The sequence below is a fragment of the Hippichthys cyanospilos genome, chromosome 7 (assembly GCF_059441005.1).
Source record: "Hippichthys cyanospilos isolate Australia breed blue-spotted pipefish chromosome 7, RoL_Hcya_1.0, whole genome shotgun sequence".
NCBI classification, from domain to species: domain Eukaryota; kingdom Metazoa; phylum Chordata; class Actinopteri; order Syngnathiformes; family Syngnathidae; genus Hippichthys; species Hippichthys cyanospilos.
In genome coordinates, this window is record NC_142375.1 from 23,475,826 (window position 1) to 23,495,517 (window position 19,692).

Consider the following 19,692-nt stretch of genomic DNA (forward strand, 5'->3'; position numbering starts at 1 on the left):
GTACTGCGGTGTGACATTGAGTTGAGGGATAAACGGGGATTGAGACGAGCATAATCCCTCACACATGACTACTAAAACACACACACACACACAGGGGGACACACGCACACACACATATATATCTATATCTATATGTATATATACTTTTGACAAATACATATACTTTTTTAAACCCTTTACACATTATCCGCATTACTAGTTAAACGTTCAGGGCATTCCATCCACTGTACATTCCACACATGCTACACATACTAATCTAACGCATACAGACGGTGGCGAATTGCGTCTTTGCGATTACCACGCAGTCACATTTACGACATATGTTGGTTTTCAACGATGCCGAATGATGATGCGAAACTCTCTGCCGCCATCTTGTGGCAACACGCTCCTTAAGGCATTCGGTGACGTGGCCTTGGGTTGCTATGGCAACCGAGGGGTAAAAGGGAAACAAATGAAGTGCTTGACAGTTTTAGAAAGACTGGCGCGTTCGCTCACGCGGCGGTGTCATGAGATAGTCCCACTGAAATCGCAGGAATCTGTTAAAAAAAACAAATACTATTAACGCTGTACTTTAAACTGGCCATTTGGGGGCAGTATAACCAACCGATAAACTGTATCGAGGCGTTATCACGAACCCCACTTGAGTCAAGTATTCACTTCTTTGACACGTCTCAACTCCTCTTCCAGCTCATCGGTGCGTCACTAATATCAGCTGTTCCACACAAAGGAGAATCAAAATACGGGCACTAATTGTATTGCTCGTCTACTTGTTGCTGTTGAGCTGTTCATTGAAAAAAATATTTGTTGCGAACCAGTATAAACACAATCGAGGCATTCTATTCTAATAACGTACACAACGACACAGCAAACATGAATAAATGTCCTCAGAATTCAGTAAAAGCAAGCGCACACGCAGGCAAAAGACTTGAAGTGGCGAATATAAAGCTTTAATGGTCAGAAAAATACTATGTCTTTACATTATGTACAAAGAGCAGCTGTATGGATGTATTGATATGCACGGGTGGAGCTACGTGAGGCTTTAAGGCAACAGGCTGATTGGTGTGTGTTTTGTGTGGTTGCCATGGAGACGATGGCACGATGCACTTTACAGGCCCACGATTGTAATACAAAAAAAAAAAAAAACACACACACACACACACACAAGCGTGACAAAATGACAAAGGCGAAAAATGCAACAAGACGGAAAAGTGTTAGGGCTGCACCGACAAAGAGAACGGCGTTGGGTATGAGATTTATGAGGATAATATTACAATATTTCCACAAGAAAAAAAGCGTGATGCAAGACTTGTAACGTTAGCAGAAAATAGTCTTCAATTTAAAACAAAAAAAAGTTGAAATATTGGGGTGCAGTTTATGAGGAAAAATTTCATAAATTTATGAGAAATCAGAATTTAAAAATAAAATATTATGAAGATTTTACTGTATGAGACGACTGATTTTTTAAAGATGTTTAGAGCAAAACAACCAAAATATTGGGCCAGTATTTTTCAAGAATAATTGGGTTGTTTTAGAACCAACTCTTTTCTGATTGTACATCTAAAAATTACAAGTAATTTAGTGTAGAACAAAAGTACGTTTTTAAGACCTAATTGTTGGTTGTAATGATAGTAATCGTCGTCGATTTTCTGTTATACATACAGCATAACGTGGGTCAGTCCTCTTTTGACTCATAGTTGGGTTATTTTTAATCTAACTGTTGTTAGAGTCAACAAAATATCAAATCAACACGAAAAAAAATATAAAAATAATTGATTGTGAATAAAAGTGTAATAGTACATTGCATTATTGAACGAAATGTTTAGTAAAATAAAAAGATTTTTTTCATATTTACCGGCTAAAATTCCTTCTTTTTTTAAAAAAATCCTAATGTAACTTTTTTTTCTTGAAAACACTCTGATGAAGCCCTAACACTTTTTTTGTGCCGAAATCTAAACTAAATATGAACATGCAACACGAACCGACAAATATTTACTCGGAATAATATTCAACATCATCATCATTTTAGGCCAGGTGAGGTGACCAGCTGCGTTAAAGCTACACACAGTAACAATTGTTACTATTAAATAACCAGGTGCTACATTCACAGTCAACATTGTCGCCCCCCCCCAAAAAAAAATCTAGACATCACATTCTAGTGTCTTGGATGCTTAGCTAGGATTAGCGTGTCATGCTTCCCCATGATGCAATGGGGGCGTCCTGGAAACACTAGCAAACAGGCACAACCGGTACCGCGCGTTGCATAACGGTTACGTTTTTATCTACGCATTCTATATCGTAACGGTTGTTCATGTAGCGGCCCCGTCGTGCAGCGCGTTAGCCTTGTTCTGATAAATGAAAAAAAAATGTCTTTCAACCACAGGAACTCACCTCAATTGTAGTTGTTGTTGTTGTTGGTTTTTTTTAATATGAACAAAATTGCCAATATTTCCAATTATGAATGGCAGTAAATGAGCCCGACACAGGCCGATTTTGACACCTTCAGGCCGTTTGCAAGCATTTAGAAGGGACGGCGGCGCCGCATATTAAGTCATCACGTTTTGACAATCAATGCAATATTTCAGTCCCGTTTTTTGTTTTACTTTCAAAAGTTGTCCCGTTAGCTTTAGTTAGCGCAAACTAGGCGAGTTCCCGCGGTGAAAAATGTGCGAGGTAAGCGCAAGCGCCGACTTGCGTTGATTTCTGCGAAAAATGGTAGCTTGATTAGGGTTTACTTCCAGCTGGGCTTGACGCCCTTGCCGGGCGCCCCCGCGTCCCGGGACTGCGCGGGCGGCGTCTGGCTTCGGTAGGCGACGCGACCGCCGGCCTTGACGCTGTGCACCCGCCGCAGGCTCGTCCGCTCCTCCCCGCCGGGAAGCGCGGACGCTAATTTAGTCTGCTTGACGGACGCGTGCCGGCTCAGGACCGCGGGGACGTGGGACGGCGCGGACGGGGACGGCGCGGACGGGGACGGCGCGGACGGGGCCGGCGGTTCTTTCTTGGTCCGGGAAGACGACGCTACCGTGTTGCGGGCGAAGCTCGGAACGTCGGGGGGACTCTTGGCGCCCGGCGCCTGCGAGCTGGCGCTGTCCGACTGCGAGCCGCCCGCCAGGGCCCTGGAGGCGGAGCGGCACATCTTCTCCTCGGGCGCCGGCTTGGGGAGGTTCCTCAAGGGTTTGGCGCTGGGTTTACAGACCCAAGAGGTCTTCTTCAAGTGATTGGAATCGCAGGCGCATCTGGAGGCGCCGGCAGAGACGACCCCGCTCCCCGGCTGGGCTTTGGAGTCGTCGGGAGGTAGGCTGGAATGTCGCTGGGGTCTGGGATTCTTTTCGCGGCGTCCCCTCGGCGGGGTGCTTTGTTCGCGGAGCGGACGATCCAAGGTGGTCTCGGTTTTCTTCTTGCCGGCTGTCCTGGTAAGCCGGCTGATAGGCACCACTTTCCGCATGCTCTGGCTCTCGCTGCTGGTTAGTGTCCGCACGCTACCCGGTCCGCTCCTAGCGCCCCCGTTGGGACCGTCATTACTTTCACCCTCCACCTTGCTTTTCGCGCGCACCGCTTTCCCGCCGCTTCTCGGAGTCTCTTTCGCGACGGCGGTTTCAAAGCTTTGGGTTCCCCGCTCGGGCGGCGTCGCGGAGGCCGCGCCCGCCGTTCTCTGTGCCGAAGACTCCCCGGGTGGGGCGGAGTCCAAATCGGCAGGCGGAGACGCAAACTCCCCGGGGCCTTCCCGATCTTTGTCGCCGGTTCCGACGCCGAGCCCCTCTTTCGACAGGGACGAACTCTCCGCTTCGGAGACGTCCAGGGTGACTGAGCAGTCTGCTTCGGTGGCATCTGGGATGTAGGACGCCGGCTTCCTATTGGACAGCGGCGTGTCTAAGGGCAGAGGGGTGTCACACGTGGTCGAGGAAATTGAGCTAGTTCCGTCCTCTTGCGTGGAAGGATCCTCAACCGTACCCAAAGTCCGGGACGGGGGTCGGCCGTCTTGTTCCAGATCGATCGCCCGGATATCTCCCCGGGTGACAACGCGCGGACTCTGAAGGTGAAACGCCTGCGGACCAGGGACCAAAGTGTGCTTCTCCAAGTTGACGTTCATGTGGCCGCCAAACGATCGGGGCGGACCCGGGTAGCGGCCGTTGTTGTTGTATCTGTCCTCGTCGGCGTCGGGACCCGCCGAGGAAAACCTGGCGAGGGGGCTGATCGGCTCGGTTTCGGCGCGGGGGGACGCCAGGTCTCGGTTTTCCATCCAAGGGGCGGTTTTGCGCTGGGGGGCCCTGCCCGAGCGCGGGAGGCTGTTGAACTTGTCTCCGAACAGCTCCAGGTAGCTGCGGAGTTCCCGGTCCGCGACGGACGTCAGGGTGTGGCGGTGACGGCGGGCGCTGGACGAGCGTCCCGGTGGACTGTGGGGACTCTTGGACCTCCCCTGGAGGAAGTCCAGGAGGCCTTCTTTGGTGAGGGTCTCCACGTCGTTCTCGCTGCTGCTGCGACCGAACGCGCCGCCGACGGCGTCTTCCGCTGACCAAGCCAATCGTTTTTCTTCCAGCTCCCTCAGGCGGCGCTGCCTCGCCGCTTCCTTCAGCTCACGCTCGGCATTGTCCTGTGGGGGGGGCACTGATGTTAAGCCCGTCTATTTACTTGTAGATATTTGCATTTATTGACTTTCGTTGGCTGAGTTTGAAATGTCTGACTGCATTTGAATGCACGGCATACGTATTTAATGAATAAGGCTATAACGCGGAAGAGTTCAACTGCGGACGCCGACCTTGACGGCTCTCCTGAACTTGACGCAGAAGTCGTGGAAAATGCGAAATCCTTCGTCCAGCTTGAAGGCGTCCTTGTCCTCGCAGAAGAAGTCCACCAGCGCGTTGCCTTCTTTGCGAAGTTCCAGTCGACGACGCTCGAGATCGGCGAGGGTCTTCGCCGAACTCTGAAAACGTTTGGGATATCCGCCGGGTGATCGAGCCATTCTTCCTCACGCTGCCAAATTGATGGCCGACCGACCTGCAGGAAAGGCTTCAGCTGCGGGAATAACTCTGGGTCACCCTGCACCTTCTCCTCCAGAGTTCGGATCCGAACGTTCAAGGACGAGAATTCCAGCTCCATGTTCTCAACAGAAATTCTGTGCGCCAAGCAAATAAATGCTCCGTTTATGTTTGAACTTTTACATGTAAATGAAATGATTAATGTACTTACTCAGTTCAAAATCATACCTAAAAAAACACACTTAAGTTCATACTAAGTTTTTATAGATGTTACCTGGCTGCACTCTGGATGTGGACGAGTTTTTCCGGGAATTTTAGCAGCGCCTCGTCTTTTTTCTTGGCCTCCTGAAAGAAGAAGCAGGGTCGTTAACGTCACGTTTGGCCAAAGGGGAAGGATGGGCAGAGTACGGTGGCCCCTGGGTGCAAATCACGAAAACAAATAACTGAACAAACATCAAAAGATAAATGCTGACCTAGTGGTATTGGTACTGAGTATCGGTATCGGTGACTACTCAAGAGTTCATTACAGAAAAAAAATCATGTTGACCAGGGGAAAAAATTGGAGCCAGAAGAGTTCCAGAAATGACTTGAGGGATTTTCCAGAAATGACCCAGAAATTTTCGGCAGTTCTGTACTGGTATCGGTATGAATAAAAGTGTGGTACGATGTCATTCCGTAAACAAATATAATGTAACCTATTAATAAGCAACATACATGATAGACTAAAAAGTACTAAGTAGATAATATGGAAGAGATATTCATCTCATTTCCAACTGAGTGAATGCGTAAAAGCATTTTTGAAGTTACCATTGCGACGAAGTGCAGCAGGTTCATCCCGGGCTTGTTGGCTTTGGTGTCGGCCAGCGACAGCAGCGATGATAACTTGAAGCCCACTGCGTTGCCCGCGTAACCGCCCTAAAGCCGCGCGGCAACGTTTTATCGTCTTTTGACCGTTCGTCAAACTTTGCGGCATCTACGTACCGCGTTCATGATGTTTCCCGCCTGCAGCACCAGATGTAAAATGGCGTGAAGCTCCTCGCAACACATTAACTCTGTGGGAGCAAATCAAGACGTCAACGATCGCACACTGATGACATGCTAGTTCCTGACTAGCATGTGCAAATCCCAAGTCAGAGATAAAGTCCTGTTTCTGACTTTAAATTGAGAATTCTGTGAGAAAAATCAATAATCAGAATCCTGACAACCTTGACATCGGGTCTTATTCGTCCTTCAAAATTCTGAGATGGCCGTAATTTTATTCCGTAGCATAAAAGAATCCTCCCGTAGCATTGGTTGTTCAGTGGCAGAATTCTCGTTTGCCATGCGAGAGGCCCGGGTTCGATTCCCGGCCAATGCATTTGAGCTTGAAATACACTTTTACAAGCTGTCTTCTGATAGTGGTGTTTCAGAATAAAATGTGCAAAGACCAAGTCAAAGCTTTTGATAAAGTCATATGTCCGACTTTAAATTGAGAATTCTGTCCGAAAAGTCATAAATGCGAATCCTGACAACCTTGACATCAGGTCTGGTTCTTCCTGCAAAATTCTGAGATGGCCATCATTTTCTGCCGTAGCATGAAAGTGTCCGCAAGCAGCATTGGTTGTTCAGTGGCAGAATTCTCGTTTGCCATGCGAGAGGCCCGGGTTCGATTCCCGGCCAATGCAGTAGAGCTTGAAACGTACTGTTACAAGCTATCTTCTGATAACGGTGTTTCTGAATGAAATGCGCAAAGTCAAACCTTTTGATAAAGTCATGTCTGACTTAAAATGGAGAATTCTGTCCGAAAAGTCATAGATCCGAATCCTGACAACCTTGACATCAGGTCTTGTTCTTCCTGCAAAATTCTGAGATGGCCATCATTTTCTGCCGTAGCAGGAAAGTGTCCAAAAGCAGCATTGGTTGTTCAGTGGCAGAATTCTCGTTTGCCATGCGAGAGGCCCGGGTTCGATTCCCGGCCAATGCAGTTGAGCTTTAATGGTGCAACCCTCATTTGATAGTTGTGCTTCTGACGAGAATGTGCAAATTCCAAGTCAGGCCTTTTGATGAAGTCAGATTTCTGACTTTAAATTGAGAAGACTGTGCCAAACGTTGGAAATCAGAATCCTGACAATCTTTTCATAAGGCCTTTTTTTTCCATCAAAATTCTGAGATGGCCGTAATTTTCTGTCGTAGCTTGAAAGTACACTCAAGAAGCATTGGTTGTTCAGTGGCAGAATTCTCGCTTGCCATGCGAGAGGCCCGGGTTCAATTCCCGGCCAATGCATTTGAGCAGCAATTTGACTGTTACAAGCTGTCTTCCGATAGCCGTGTTTCTGAATAAAATGTGCAAAGACCAAGTCAAAGCTTTTGATAAAGTCACATGTCTGACTTTAAATTGAGAATTCTGTCCGAAAAGTCATAAATGCGAATCCTGACAACCTTGACATCAGGTCTTGTTCTTCCTGCAAAATTCTGAGATGGCCAACATTTTCTGCCGTAGCATGAGAATCTCCGCAAGCAGCATTGGTTGTTCAGTGGCAGAATTCTCGTTTGCCATGCGAGAGGCCCGGGTTCGATTCCCGGCCAATGCAGTCGAGCTTTGAAAGTACACTGCGACAAGCACTCTTTTGATAGCTGTGTTTGGGACTAGAATGTGCAAATTTCAACTCAGACCATACGTCACTTTAAAATGAGAAATATGCTCGCAAAATCATCAATCAGAAACTTGACACCCAGCATTGGTTGTTCGTGGTGGAATTCTCATTTGCCAAGTGGGAAGACTGGGTTTGATTCCTGATCTACGGCATTGACATTACGAAGCCATAAGACAGTTTTCATCTCAAGCGATCGTCATGACAGTATAGTAATAATGCTTTGAATTGTTATGGATTCATATGGCAATGTATTGTTATGCAACATCTTCTATATCATTAAAACATGGCGTAACGCAGCAGTGCTCAAGTATCAGACGTGAGCGCACTTGAAAGCGCACACGCGCGCGTGTGAGTGACGGTTACCTCGAGTAGCGACTCGAACCATATCGATGTCGTGACTCATCTGCGCGCAGGAGGGATCAAACTCCTCACCGAGCACCATCGCCTCGATGCGCACCTCCAACCTGATATCAAACGGGGGCGATGATGTCATCATGCTTCATTTGAGTCCAAATCACAATTATGCCTAGGAATTGTGGAGTAGCCTGTGAATTGTGATACGCTAATGTGACATTTCACCAAACAGTAAAAATAACACACATTAGTGGCGAAATTTAGACAACGGCATGAATGGTGCCGTAGTATTATCAAAACAGCCACAAGCAGTATCGGTATACTGGTGTCAGATGCTGTTGCGACGACCTCCACCTTGAAATTAGGCTGGTTTCAACACCGGTATCGATATCTGGTATTGGTACGTGCCCATCCCTGGTTTTTACCTATGATAATATTGCTATTATAACGCATAGCGATAATGATCAACATCATTCGATTTCAGTCGCAATACCTTGTGGTAATATTTACGATAATCATGGGTTAAAACGATCATTATCGAAACGAACAGAAAAGTGCCTTTAATTTTGTGAAATAAGGAGAATCTTTCTTTGAAATCTGTTTGATTGAGGATTTTTTTGTATCAAAAGCACTAGTTGTGACGCCGACTACTCAAGGTTTGAGTACTCGTACTGGTATCAGTTTGAAAAATGAGCATGGAACGTCCTTAATTGTGATATATTGATATAACTACTGACATTGACCTACTACTTACTGATTAAAATGTGCCAATATTCCCCAGAAAAATAAAACTAGATCCAAAAATGTACTGCATTAATCTCACATCATAACAATAGGAATGTTTATTTGATCACAGGCGCTCTTTGGAGAAAAGCTTGAACAAATTGCAGTAATCCACTCTTGACAAAAAAGTCAAAGACGGGACTCACCGAGGCACCTGGATGAGCAGGAACATAAAAGAATCCGCCAGCGTCAGCTTGTCCGGGTCGCCTCGGAACGCCCGCAGCTTTGTCATCTGCGAAAAGGAAAGGGAAGTCGGTTCTTTTTGCCGTGTTTTGTTGTCTCCGGCGTGACGCGGCGACGTGCTCCGACACGGACCTCGTCCGTATCGGGCAGCAGCTTGAGCAGGTCTTTGAGGGGCTGGGCGCCGTAGGTCCCGCCGTGTCCTCGCCGTATGTCCTCCACAATGCAACGGTTGGACCTGAGAGGGAGCAGGGTGGGCCGCAGGTGTGCCGTTTTCAAAAAAAGTGACAAAAGATGTTTTGTTTAGCTTGTAACGAAGGTTGAAGAACACACAGGATGCCCTGGAGACATCAGTGAGGGATTGACTTGACTTCATTCAGCTGAAAATTCCGATGACAATAAAGTCATAATTTTAAAATAGAAGTTACACTTACCGTATTTTCTGCCCTATAAGGCGCGCCGGACTATAAGGCGCACCTTCAACGAAGGGCCTATTTTAAAACTGCTTTCATACATAAGGCGCACCGCATTATTAGGCGCGTACAATAGAAGAAGAAGAATGCGACAAAGAGCTCATTAACAAACGCATATTGGAACACTGATCCACCTCAAAAAATTGGATTTTAAACAGTTGACGCCCCAAAACAAGTGCAGACAGGACTTACTTCTTGAACTGCTTGAGGAAAATGCCTACGTTCATTCCCCTCTTGGCGTCCAGGATGCTGATCTGAAACCAGACACAAGGAGGTGACATCTTAAACACCGAACTGAAAGTCTGAATATGCCGTAGTGTGCATGCCAGGCCAGTAGATGGCGAAATGAGATACCTCATAAAGAAACACCTATGTACCAATAAATGCCTCACAGATTTCAAATCGAGAGCTGCATCTACTCGAATAAAAACGTCATAATTCGAGGAAGCTCTATCCATCAGCCACATGAGTTTTGACGCGCAGATGTGCATTTTTTACCTGCTGTATTCTTACTTAATAATTTCCGTAACGCGACGAGTTCGGGGTAGATGTCAGTTGGCTGTTGGCAACCAGTGTCTGTTGCAGCTAACAGCAGCTTATTTTAGTACTAAAACAGAGAGGATCATGTCAAAGTCTCTAGCTGATACTATTAAGAGTGCACCGGTTAGACTCATATATACAGTAACACAGAAAATACTAGAATATAAGCCTAAAATTAGGAGTGTGTCCTATATGTACACAAGGTGCCTTCTATATTTAGGGAATTACGGTAGTTGCCTAATGTAGTATTTAAAGTCATTGATGTGTTAGTACTTTAGTAACATAATCCATTATTGGGTACTTTAGAATCAAGTACTTTAGTGCTTGAACTTTGTTGCTAGCCAAAAAAGCAGCACCTGTGGTTAGGAATGGAGCTTAGGAGGTAGCTGTTGAGGTACCTTACCATTTAACACGTAACTACAGACTGAGCAGGATGTACATTTTTTTCAGTATTGTCTAACAACTGACCAGCATTTGCCTACGTACAGTATCAGATTACAGGTCAGATTACCGTATGTTTTTTTTTTTTTTTTTTTTTCCCAGAGTGAGTCACGAAGCGACGCGTCTGCTTTCAGGAGAAAAGACTCCAGGTAACTTGGCACCGTGATCTAACCAGTCCCTCGAGGGAAATTATGGAGTAGTACACGAAGCAGCAGTCAAAGCTTGTTGCTGCGTTGACATCTTTGGAACCATACCCCTTTTTTTTTTTTTTTTTTGCACACTCATAAATGTCACGCTCTCATTGCTTGAGCCACATGTTAATCATTACAAAAAAAACAAAAACACACAAATAATAATAAACTACCCTTTTTTCCGCAGTATAAGGCACACCGGATTTTAAAATGTTTTTCATGTATAAGGCGCACCACATTATAAGAGGCATAGAATAGAAGCTACAGTAGCGGCTGGGGTTGCGTTAAGCATCCACTAGATGGAGCTACGATCAGATAAGTCTTTCAAGGACATTACAATTCTGATTATGATTATAAGACAGTATGACTCAATCAACATCAAGTCTCACCTCTTCCTTGTTGCTCTCCTTGAATGATCGGGATCGGCAGATGCCGGCGGCGGTCCCGGGAGTGGTCGCCGCCCCTCGGCTCCCCGTCCCCGCCTCCTCCTGCTGGCCGAAGAGCTCCTCCACCGAGCGGATGTCGATCTGGTACTGCTGCTGCCGCTCTGCCAGCGTCCAGATGTTGGGTCTCTCGCGGACCTTCTCCTCGGGGATGGGCTTCCAGAAGAAGCTGCGCACCCGACGCTTCTTCCTGCCGGGGTGGGTCGCCGCGGGGGGTGGCGGAGGCGGGGGAGGGGGCGGCAAAGGCGGCGGAGGCGACAGGGCAGCCAGGGAGGTCGAGTCCGAGGGGTCGGGCCCGCGGCTCTGGGGCTCATTGGCCAGCATGGCGGGAAGCGCTTGTTAGCATATGAGCGCTAATGCTAACTAATTTTGCACTGAGGATTTTCAGTCACTCGGTGCGACGGGCTCAGGTTGTTTCGTTTTGTTTGGTTCCATCGCTCAAATGAGGAACATCCACGGGAACGGGTGCATGGCGGTCAGCAGGCTGCACTGCAAAAGGTGGACTACAAATAGGAGAAAAATATGATAGGAGGAATATCCGATTAATTTAAGCAAAATTAGGTCAAGCTAAACCTGCAAAACCAGTAAAATCAGTCCAAAATACTGGCGAAGATTTTTTTAGCCCACTTACCTACAACTATAGAATTATGAAATTCACCCAAATGAAGTTTACAAACTAAACATAAAACAAAGAGAAATTTAATTTTGTGTATTTGAAATAACCTTAAAAATGCCAAGCAGTGTAACATTTAATGGAAATTTAGGTTGTTGACATGCTAACAGGCTAATCCTAATCCAAATCGATCGTTGCAGTTTTCGGAGTGGATATTTACTTTCAGTATTTCACAGCTATATGGGAGTACTAAATTTAACGTTTACAAATACTTGTTAGTAGTAACCGCAGAAGTGAATTCTTTTTCGTTTGTGTCCGCATGACTGCATTATGCAGCCCCCCGGTGGCAAAGGCAGGCAGAGCATTAGCAACAGCCCAATTATTAAATTCCAGTTAAGTCTCTGCTATTGTTTATTTTGATAAAGAACAAGATTATTTTTCTTTGTTCTGGAAGACGGAATACGTAATACCATTTTCAGTCATTTTCAATGTACGAGGGTGACAAATACAAGGAAGGGTTAAGGTGGATTAGGGGGTGGAAGTCAGACACGTTGTCGCTGACAATCATCGGACATTAGCGAGAACCCGAGGCAGGGGGCGACGGATCAAAGCCGTCTGCGGGGGGGTCGTCGTGGTCATACCTCTTTTTTCTATGAAGCTTTGAAGTTCGGCTCTGGTATGTTGAAAGTTAAGAGAAGATCGGTGAGTAAAATTATTTGTAATAAACATAATCAAAGGAGACAATCCTCCGTAAGAAAAAGAAATACGGCGAGGTGTTCATTGGCAGTTATAAAAAAAAATAAAAAAGCCCGGATGTACTCAAGTGTCACAACTTACCCAACACCCCCATCAATCCAGTCACACGACACCTTTGTTGCCGCTTCCAAGTTAAACTAACCGAGCGGCGGATTGAGCATTTTGGGACTTTTTCTCTCCTTAGACCAAAACGTGAAGTAGCTACTGTAGCATCAAACGTGGCGCCGAGACGATTGTCAACTTCAGGTCTCGTTAGCCACCTGACACGGAGGGGGCATGCTTAATTCATCAACCTCATGTTTAATTCACCATACCGGCATCTGACCTCCCTGTGCGGCAGTGGCTAATGTTAGCTTGTGGCTAATTAAGGCCTTACGATTCTTTTTGTCGGAGCTGTTCGAAAGCCACTTTTTTGCAGACCTGTCCTCAACTCTTGAATGGTAATCAATACCAAGCCCTGATACTAAAAATAATGATAAGCAAAATTGATTCAAAAAACAATTCCATCAGTTTAAAGGATAGACCTATAAGTTCCGTTGTAAGATTTACCTTAAAAATGAAATAATGACAATTTCTTATTCCAAATCTGCCAGCATCTATCAATCATTATCAACATTATCAATCATTATCAACATTATCAATCACTTAAGTATTTCAGTATTACTAGTAATCACCACCTTAGTGCCTAATCGATTCTGTTAGAACAGCGGTGTCAGACATACGGCCCGCGGGCCGGATCTGGCCCGCAAACGTGTGTAATCAAAGTCAAAGTCAAGTCATGGTCAAAGAAAGACTTAAGACTTAAAGACTTAAAAAAGAAGGATACATTTGAAGTTAAACTGTAAATTTTTGCTTTGCAAAACATAACTGAGCCGCACTCTTAGTTGATCAAAAAAAGAAAAAAAAAACAGGCCTTGACTCGTTTTCCTCTGACTTGAAATTCCAAAAACCGACAGCAAGTCGGTCCAGTCTCATGTTACGTCTGAAGGTCAAGGTACCTTTCATAATCCCCCCGTCACTAACTTCCAATTTCCCCAGGGCCCCCCGTGGGCCGGAGGTCTTTCGGCGACGCGGCGGGGGCAAAGGGGTGCCTTCAAACGGGACGCGCGGGGACAATCCTCCCGCCCGGGTCGCCGTGGGAACGCTCGTTAGAGGAGAGCTGTCGGATCGTTTTGTTTTTCATCCCGCTGACCGCCGTGGACGGGAACGACGGATGCCGCGATTCTTACCGGACGCTCGTTTGACTAACGCTGACTCTTATGTAACATTCGTATGAAGCATGGAAAACAAAGAGTGGTATTATTACAAAAATCCTGGATTAAGAGATTACGGTAGCTAAGCGTTAAGAAGCAGACAGGCGTGAACTCATTCGATTCAAGATTTCAAAGTAAGTTTAAGGTCTCAAATTAGGCTTTTGAGCAAGGGTTTGGGCAAAGGTGTCCAAACTACGGCGTGGGGGCCGTTTTAGATTACCGTATTTTCCGCACTATAAGGCGCACCTAAAAGCCTTCATTTTTTTGAGCTAATGGTGCGCCTTATAATCAGGTGCGCCTTATATATGGATCGAACTTGAGATTGGGATCGGTAGATGCGGAATGAAGTGATAAAGTAAGCTTTACCTCTTTCTTTTGTGTGTTTACAGTTGAACAATGTTGCTCATATTGACATTGAGTTATTGTGCTATTGCGGGTTTTTACCGTTATTATTTGAATTATTATTGTTATTACTTTGAGTATTACTATATTGTGATTGAAAAAGATTTAAAATATGTCAGTATTTGAGGGTGGGCCTTATAATCCGGTGCGCCTTATAGTGCAGAAAAGTAGGAGATATATACATACTGTATATAATATGCATATAAATATGTCTTAGGAATTGGATGAGTTAAATGATAAAGATATTATCTGTGCTTTGCTTTTTGTGTAGTGTTCTTCGGGCATTTCAATTCACCTCAACTCGGTCCCTGATGAGACGCGCCGCGCTGGCCCACAATTCATCAATGTGACTATAAATAGAAGAAGGAGGGCTCCATTCCTTCCAACGCCACATCAAAGCTACATGCATGAAAAAAGTGATCTACATTTGACTGTTTGTTTGAAAACATGTTGAGATCATTGAGGGTTTTTTTTTTAAAGTCATTCAAGACGACTACAGACGTAAAAGATCCATTTTAGTGACATGCTGCCACTAACAGCTAAAGAAAACAAAAATCCATTATATACAAGGATAGCAGTGAATGAGTTGAGAAAAAAAAAACAAACAAACAAAAAAAAAAAAACATCTGAAAGATGTTCAATTGCCAACTGTGTTTTTGGCCTGTTTAACTGCCACTTCACCCTCCACTGCAAGCACAATCTGGACTTTTCTTTTTTGTAAATATCTAATTTCTCTGAAAAGATAAAATGATAGTTTCCTTTCTCTATTCTTTCAAAACATTCACTGTTCATTTTCGAAAAATAAGTTGAGTATCTGTTAGATCTGAGCTAAATAAGTTTGATACCTCTTTAAGTTTAAACCACAAGATAAGATTTCCCAACCATTATCATTCACCGCAATAATTGAGGCCCATAATAACGCAAATGAAAGCAAAGGAACAAAAGCAAGGTATGCATCGTATCCGATAAGATTTGATGACAGCTCAGGTTTCGTTGCCTTTTCCGTTTGTTCGTCTCATCCCATATTTTGAGCACGAGATTCGAGCTAAACGGAACTTGACGAGTTCCTCGAATTGATGTTTGAGGCATTGTTACATTTTGGAGAGGAACATCATTTTTTCCCTCTTGACAAACAGCGACAAGTGAAAATTAGCTGTCGTTGGTGGTTAGAGATGCCAAAGATCCATTTTTACTGAGTTGACAGTCAATACATTGTTAAATTCCTTGCCAGTAAGACTTTATGTAGACAAGTATGTGAGGATTTCCAAATCATGTCCAATCAACTTTATTTATTATTTAGCACTCTCTGTGTCTATACGTTTGTTTTTGTTTTTTATACATTTCCTATGCTCAAGTGAGATTCGGTGCCCTTAGGGGTTGGGGGCGGCCGGCACGAAAACATGTTTGCATTCCCTCCGCCCTGTTCCTGGGTCTGGTCTCCATGGCGACCCCGCCACCTGCTCCACCTTTAAATAATGGCACCTGCGGAAGTGTCGGCTTAAGGCCGGCCTAAAACAAACTAGCCCGAGATGTTTTAGCGACGTATTTGCCTCTCGGTTTGGTTAGGCGGCGGATCAAATTGCTCAGGTGACGCGAGGGAGTGGGCCGCGTCGCCTCAGCCGTAACTCGAGCGTGACAAAAGAATAAAACGGGAGAAGGCTCGCCGTTTGGTTTTGAGCCGCCTTCTGACCGGGCCATTTTGAGAGTGAATCATTTATGGTCAGTGTTGCTTCCAAAATGTAATATGTGATGTATTTCTAGTTACTGTTTTTTTTTTCTCCAATCAGTCTTTGGCCCTAAAAAAGAAATATAAACAAGTACAATTTGGATGCGGGCTAGGCTGCTCGCAGGCACATTAAAAGGAAGCTCTTGAAAACTGTCATTCTCTGGTGCGCTTAGATCGAAATGATTAGCTTTAAAATGAGCAAGCGACACGCTAATTGCCATTGACGGCTATAGATGTCAAACATCGAGATGAATGAAAAATTTGGCCACTTTACGGGTGACAAGATGGGTGGTTCAATGTTAAATGGCTTGGCGACACCCTCCACAAAAATTGCTTGAGTCAAACTCAGTTAATTTACTATTAATTAATTTACTGTTTAAAAAAATACTTTTAAAAAACTCAATCAAAGTGTAACTACTGGGGCTGTGTGTGAAAAATTATGCAAATAGGTGGTTATTTTTCATCTAATTATTTCCTTATAAACGACTTTTTCCATTTTGGTCCTTTTTTTAATATTCTAGCAATTAATTCATTCACTTCCAGCAATTCTTGACCCACAAGATATTGCGCTCAATTATTATGTTTTACTCCATAATTATCATTTATCATGCATTTTACCCAATTTTTGCTTGTATCCTTTCGACGGCAACTCGCAAACAGGGTGCAATAGAAATGTTTGTGTTGAGACACCAAAACCGCCGGGGGGCGGTAGCGAACAACTTATGACATTTACATGCCTTTCACTGACTTCCTTGGGTGGCTTAGCCTGACTCCCATAATGCAAAGTTCTTTCTGTGCCTTGTGGGACTTGTAGTTGACAAACGGCTTAGATTCAAGAACTAAATGTTGCGGGAAAGCTTTCATTTTGCTGCCGGGAAGCGTTTTTCACGCAAAGCATAACGAAATCTGCAACACTGTCACGGTTTGTTGGATTTTGGGTTGTGGGTTTATTTTGAGGGGTTCTGTTCCTTTCTGTTTTCATATATGGTTCCTGCTCCTGCTCCTCTCGTGTCTCCCTGCGTTAGTTTTGATTTAGTCCACCTGTCCGCGTTACCTGCCCCTCGTGTCCTCCGATCCGCTCCCTTTGCCTATTGTCCCTGCCCAGCTGCCGTGCGTTTGTCTGATTAGACTGTGAATGTATTTAAACCTAGTTTTTTGTTACAGCCCGTGTCGGATCGTTGTCATATTGTCGTATAGTCGTGTCTCTCCCGTCGTCCGTCGGCCCGTGTTTTCCAGCCAGCCTGCCCGTAGTGTTTGTTTTCTGTTTTGCCAGCCTGCCTGCGCCCTTAGTTAGAGTTTTGCCGTCCTGTTTTTCCCGCTTCTGTTCCCGTTCGTTAAGTCAATAAATATTGATTACATGAAGCCCCTGCATCGTAGCCTCCCTGCTTTTGGGTCCCCCACCTCCGCAACCATGCCAGCACTCCTACCCGCCGAGCACCCCCGTGATGACACTGAACGTTTTGCGGTATTGAAAGTAAAAATATATCTCTATTTGATGATGCTATGACTTTTTCAAACTCAGCCCAAGTTGGGTGATAATCACGCCAGGTTAGTGAAAATTCCCCGGACACTCAGGGGTTGATTGTTGTTGAGTTTTTATTTTCTCACAACCGATACTTGAAAAAAATAATAAAACAGTAATTGGTTAATCAACAGTATTCGGGGAAAACAAATGGTTTAGCAATCTACTTGCGAAACGTGACGTTTATTCGATCAAACGATTGATTAATTGATTCTAACAATATTATCCAATGGCGGTAAAAAAGTTACAATTTTCCACGATAGTGACGAACGCTTAGGCCTTGGCGGAGGCCCTCTCGCACGACCCGCTTTTTCGCTTTCACCAAGTGACTTTCGAAACATTTTTGGCGGCAAAGAGCGTGGCAGGTGTGCTGTTTCATTTGACGCCGTTTATCCCAAACGGATCACATTGGTGAGACTAATTTCTAAGCTATAAAGAACACTCGAGTGGACCCGATGTTGGCAGCGACCATTCAGCCGGCTGCTCCTATCCCACACAAATAAATCAAGCAACCCCCCCTTCCGCTAGCACCCTAGAATCTTCCTCGGCGGGATGACGTCAGAGGAATGAGTTTTCCATGTGAGTCGCAGCCTCCACGGCAACCACCCAACCTCCACCCCTACCCACCCCCGCCCGAGTGACCCGACCTAGGGAGGGTTTTTTTTTTTTTCTTCTCCTTCCACGGGGGTATTGTTCCGCACACTTGAATGGAACGGCCTCTAACTCATCTCAGCAGGCATAAAAGTGTACAAAAGCCTAGGAAATGCTGCCTCGCAAACTTGCGCCGAGTTGTAAAAACTTTTTAAAAGGTCGCGCCGAAAAAAAATGCGAAAGTAACTGAAAACCGTTTTTTAAGCAATGCAATTACATGAACTAGGAAGTTAACATTTGAGGACAAATAAGGCTGTCGCTAAACTTTGTATGAATAAAAACAGGCCTAACCAGAAGCCGGCCTCAATGTCAAACTTTGAAAAGCGCAACGTGCATTGACCAGAAAACATCAACCACAATATAACATCGGTACTTATTATTCGATAATCATTTTATCTAAAATTTGAATGAACAATTGCTTTTTTTTTTTTGCATTGCCAACAATTAATTTTAAAGAAACGTAAACAAACAATAGCCAATCACGTTTTGCATAAAACAAGCTTCCACTTCAAGCTATCCTCAATTGTCGGATCAAATTCAACATATTAGTTTGCTTCTAGAGTTAAATCGTTTCACTTTTTTTTTTCTCTTTACAAGTACAAATATTTTACAAATATTTGTTTGCAATGACACATGGTGAAAAAACGTGTGACTGCTGATCAAATACACAGAGGACTTTCTTGTTTATTAATGACAGCATTTGATGTGTAAATTCAAATAATACTGTCAGCAGTTTTTTTTAAAGTCGCTTTTGTATTTAATAATCGTAATTATTGTTGTATGATTTTTTTTTAAAGAAAAATAATACTCCAGTAAAAAAAATATACACTTATATATTTATATATATATATATATATATATATATATATATATATATATATATATATATATATATATATATATATATACATAACTGTATAAAAATTCAACTTTACTACATGGATTTACCACCATATCTATTGCTGTGTTTCTATGTATTGATTTCATTTCTTTTTTTTTTTCAACAAAAGCTAAAAAAAGAGTTCAAAGATTCCTTTGCGGATTTAGCTACAGCAGGTATTTTTGGGAACTAATCCCCGTGATAAACGAGGGAATATTGTTTAACAATAATAACTAATATTTGACATTTAAAAAAAAACTTTCTGTGTTGGCCACTTAAACAGAAGATATCTAATACCGTTTTGAAAAATATGAAATTATAATACAGTAGCAAAGTTCGTATACACTTGTGTTAGCCATTTGTTGCAACCAAAACAAATGTGCCAAAAATGTACTAATTAACAAAAACTTCATGACTATTACAGTCATAAAGATGACTTTATTTGTATTAAATGTCAACGACTGCAACCGATTGGGAACCACAAATTACATCAAACTAAATCATGATGTCATTATGGACCCTTACTGCATTGCAGAAGCACCTCACGGTGACCTTAGTGAGTTTACTCAGCAGGTCCAGACGGGCATCGTTCGGCCCAAAAAAAGGCACACTGAACCGGCAGGGAATACAGTACAAGGTATTGATAAACTGCCCACGTCGGAGTTCCGAAACCGCACATTCAATGACATACGCCGGTAAGACGAGGCCTAACTTACCGGAGTAAGGAAGGTTCGGTCGGGACACGAAAAAAAAATATCCGTTCCGACGCCGTTGAATCGCGGCTGGTTGCCGGGGAGACTCGCCAAGCGGAGGAGGACGACCTGCCTGCCGCCGCAGAGCTTCTGCGTCCCGGGGAGACAGACTCAGTCGCGGTGCCT

The 19,692-nt window shown here is 44.3% G+C and overlaps 1 protein-coding gene and 5 non-coding genes across 8 annotated transcripts; 5 read left to right on the forward strand and 1 right to left on the reverse strand.

The window, feature by feature from the left end:
• Positions 1-931: 931 nt before the first annotated feature.
• Positions 932-19,677, reverse strand: fhdc1 (FH2 domain containing 1). Of its 3 annotated transcripts, none has more exons than XM_088420511.1 (12): positions 19,531-19,677; positions 10,958-11,514; positions 9,589-9,650; positions 9,059-9,161; positions 8,890-8,975; positions 7,970-8,070; positions 5,955-6,025; positions 5,781-5,888; positions 5,248-5,318; positions 4,993-5,110; positions 4,754-4,918; positions 932-4,588 (listed from the first exon to the last, which is right to left on the reverse strand). In XM_088420511.1, exons 2-12 carry the CDS (start codon positions 11,333-11,335, stop codon positions 2,729-2,731), a joined length of 3,123 nt encoding a protein of 1,040 aa, XP_088276637.1. In that variant the 5' UTR covers positions 11,336-11,514; positions 19,531-19,677; the 3' UTR covers positions 932-2,728. The 3 variants fall into 3 exon arrangements, with proteins under 3 accessions (XP_088276637.1, XP_088276639.1, XP_088276638.1); XM_088420513.1 differs by lacking the exon at positions 19,531-19,677 and adding an exon at positions 12,462-12,692; XM_088420512.1 differs by lacking the exon at positions 19,531-19,677 and having other exon boundaries at positions 10,958-11,644.
• Positions 6,260-6,330, forward strand: trnag-gcc (transfer RNA glycine (anticodon GCC)). Its single transcript has one exon. It is a non-coding gene; the product is annotated as a tRNA-Gly (tRNA).
• On the forward strand, positions 6,567-6,637 carry trnag-gcc (transfer RNA glycine (anticodon GCC)). Its single transcript has one exon. It is a non-coding gene; the product is annotated as a tRNA-Gly (tRNA).
• On the forward strand, positions 6,866-6,936 carry trnag-gcc (transfer RNA glycine (anticodon GCC)). The gene has a single exon. It is a non-coding gene; the product is annotated as a tRNA-Gly (tRNA).
• Positions 7,166-7,236, forward strand: trnag-gcc (transfer RNA glycine (anticodon GCC)). Its single transcript has one exon. It is a non-coding gene; the product is annotated as a tRNA-Gly (tRNA).
• Positions 7,473-7,543, forward strand: trnag-gcc (transfer RNA glycine (anticodon GCC)). The gene has a single exon. It is a non-coding gene; the product is annotated as a tRNA-Gly (tRNA).
• Positions 19,678-19,692: the final 15 nt, after the last annotated feature.

What these genes read in the sequence shown, in the direction of transcription:
- fhdc1 (XM_088420511.1), bottom strand. Translation starts at nt 11,335, where the DNA reads ATGCTGGCCAATGAGCCCCAGAGCCGCGGGCCCGACCCCTCGGACTCG. An exon ending in TTCCTCAAGCAGTTCAAGAA is followed by an intron (nt 9,162 to 9,588) that starts GTAAGTCCTGTC and finishes GCTCCCTCTCAG; the next exon opens with GTCCAACCGTTGCATTGTGG. An exon ending in GGTTCGAGTCGCTACTCGAG is followed by an intron (nt 6,026 to 7,969) that starts GTAACCGTCACT and finishes TTGCTCCCACAG; the next exon opens with AGTTAATGTGTTGCGAGGAG.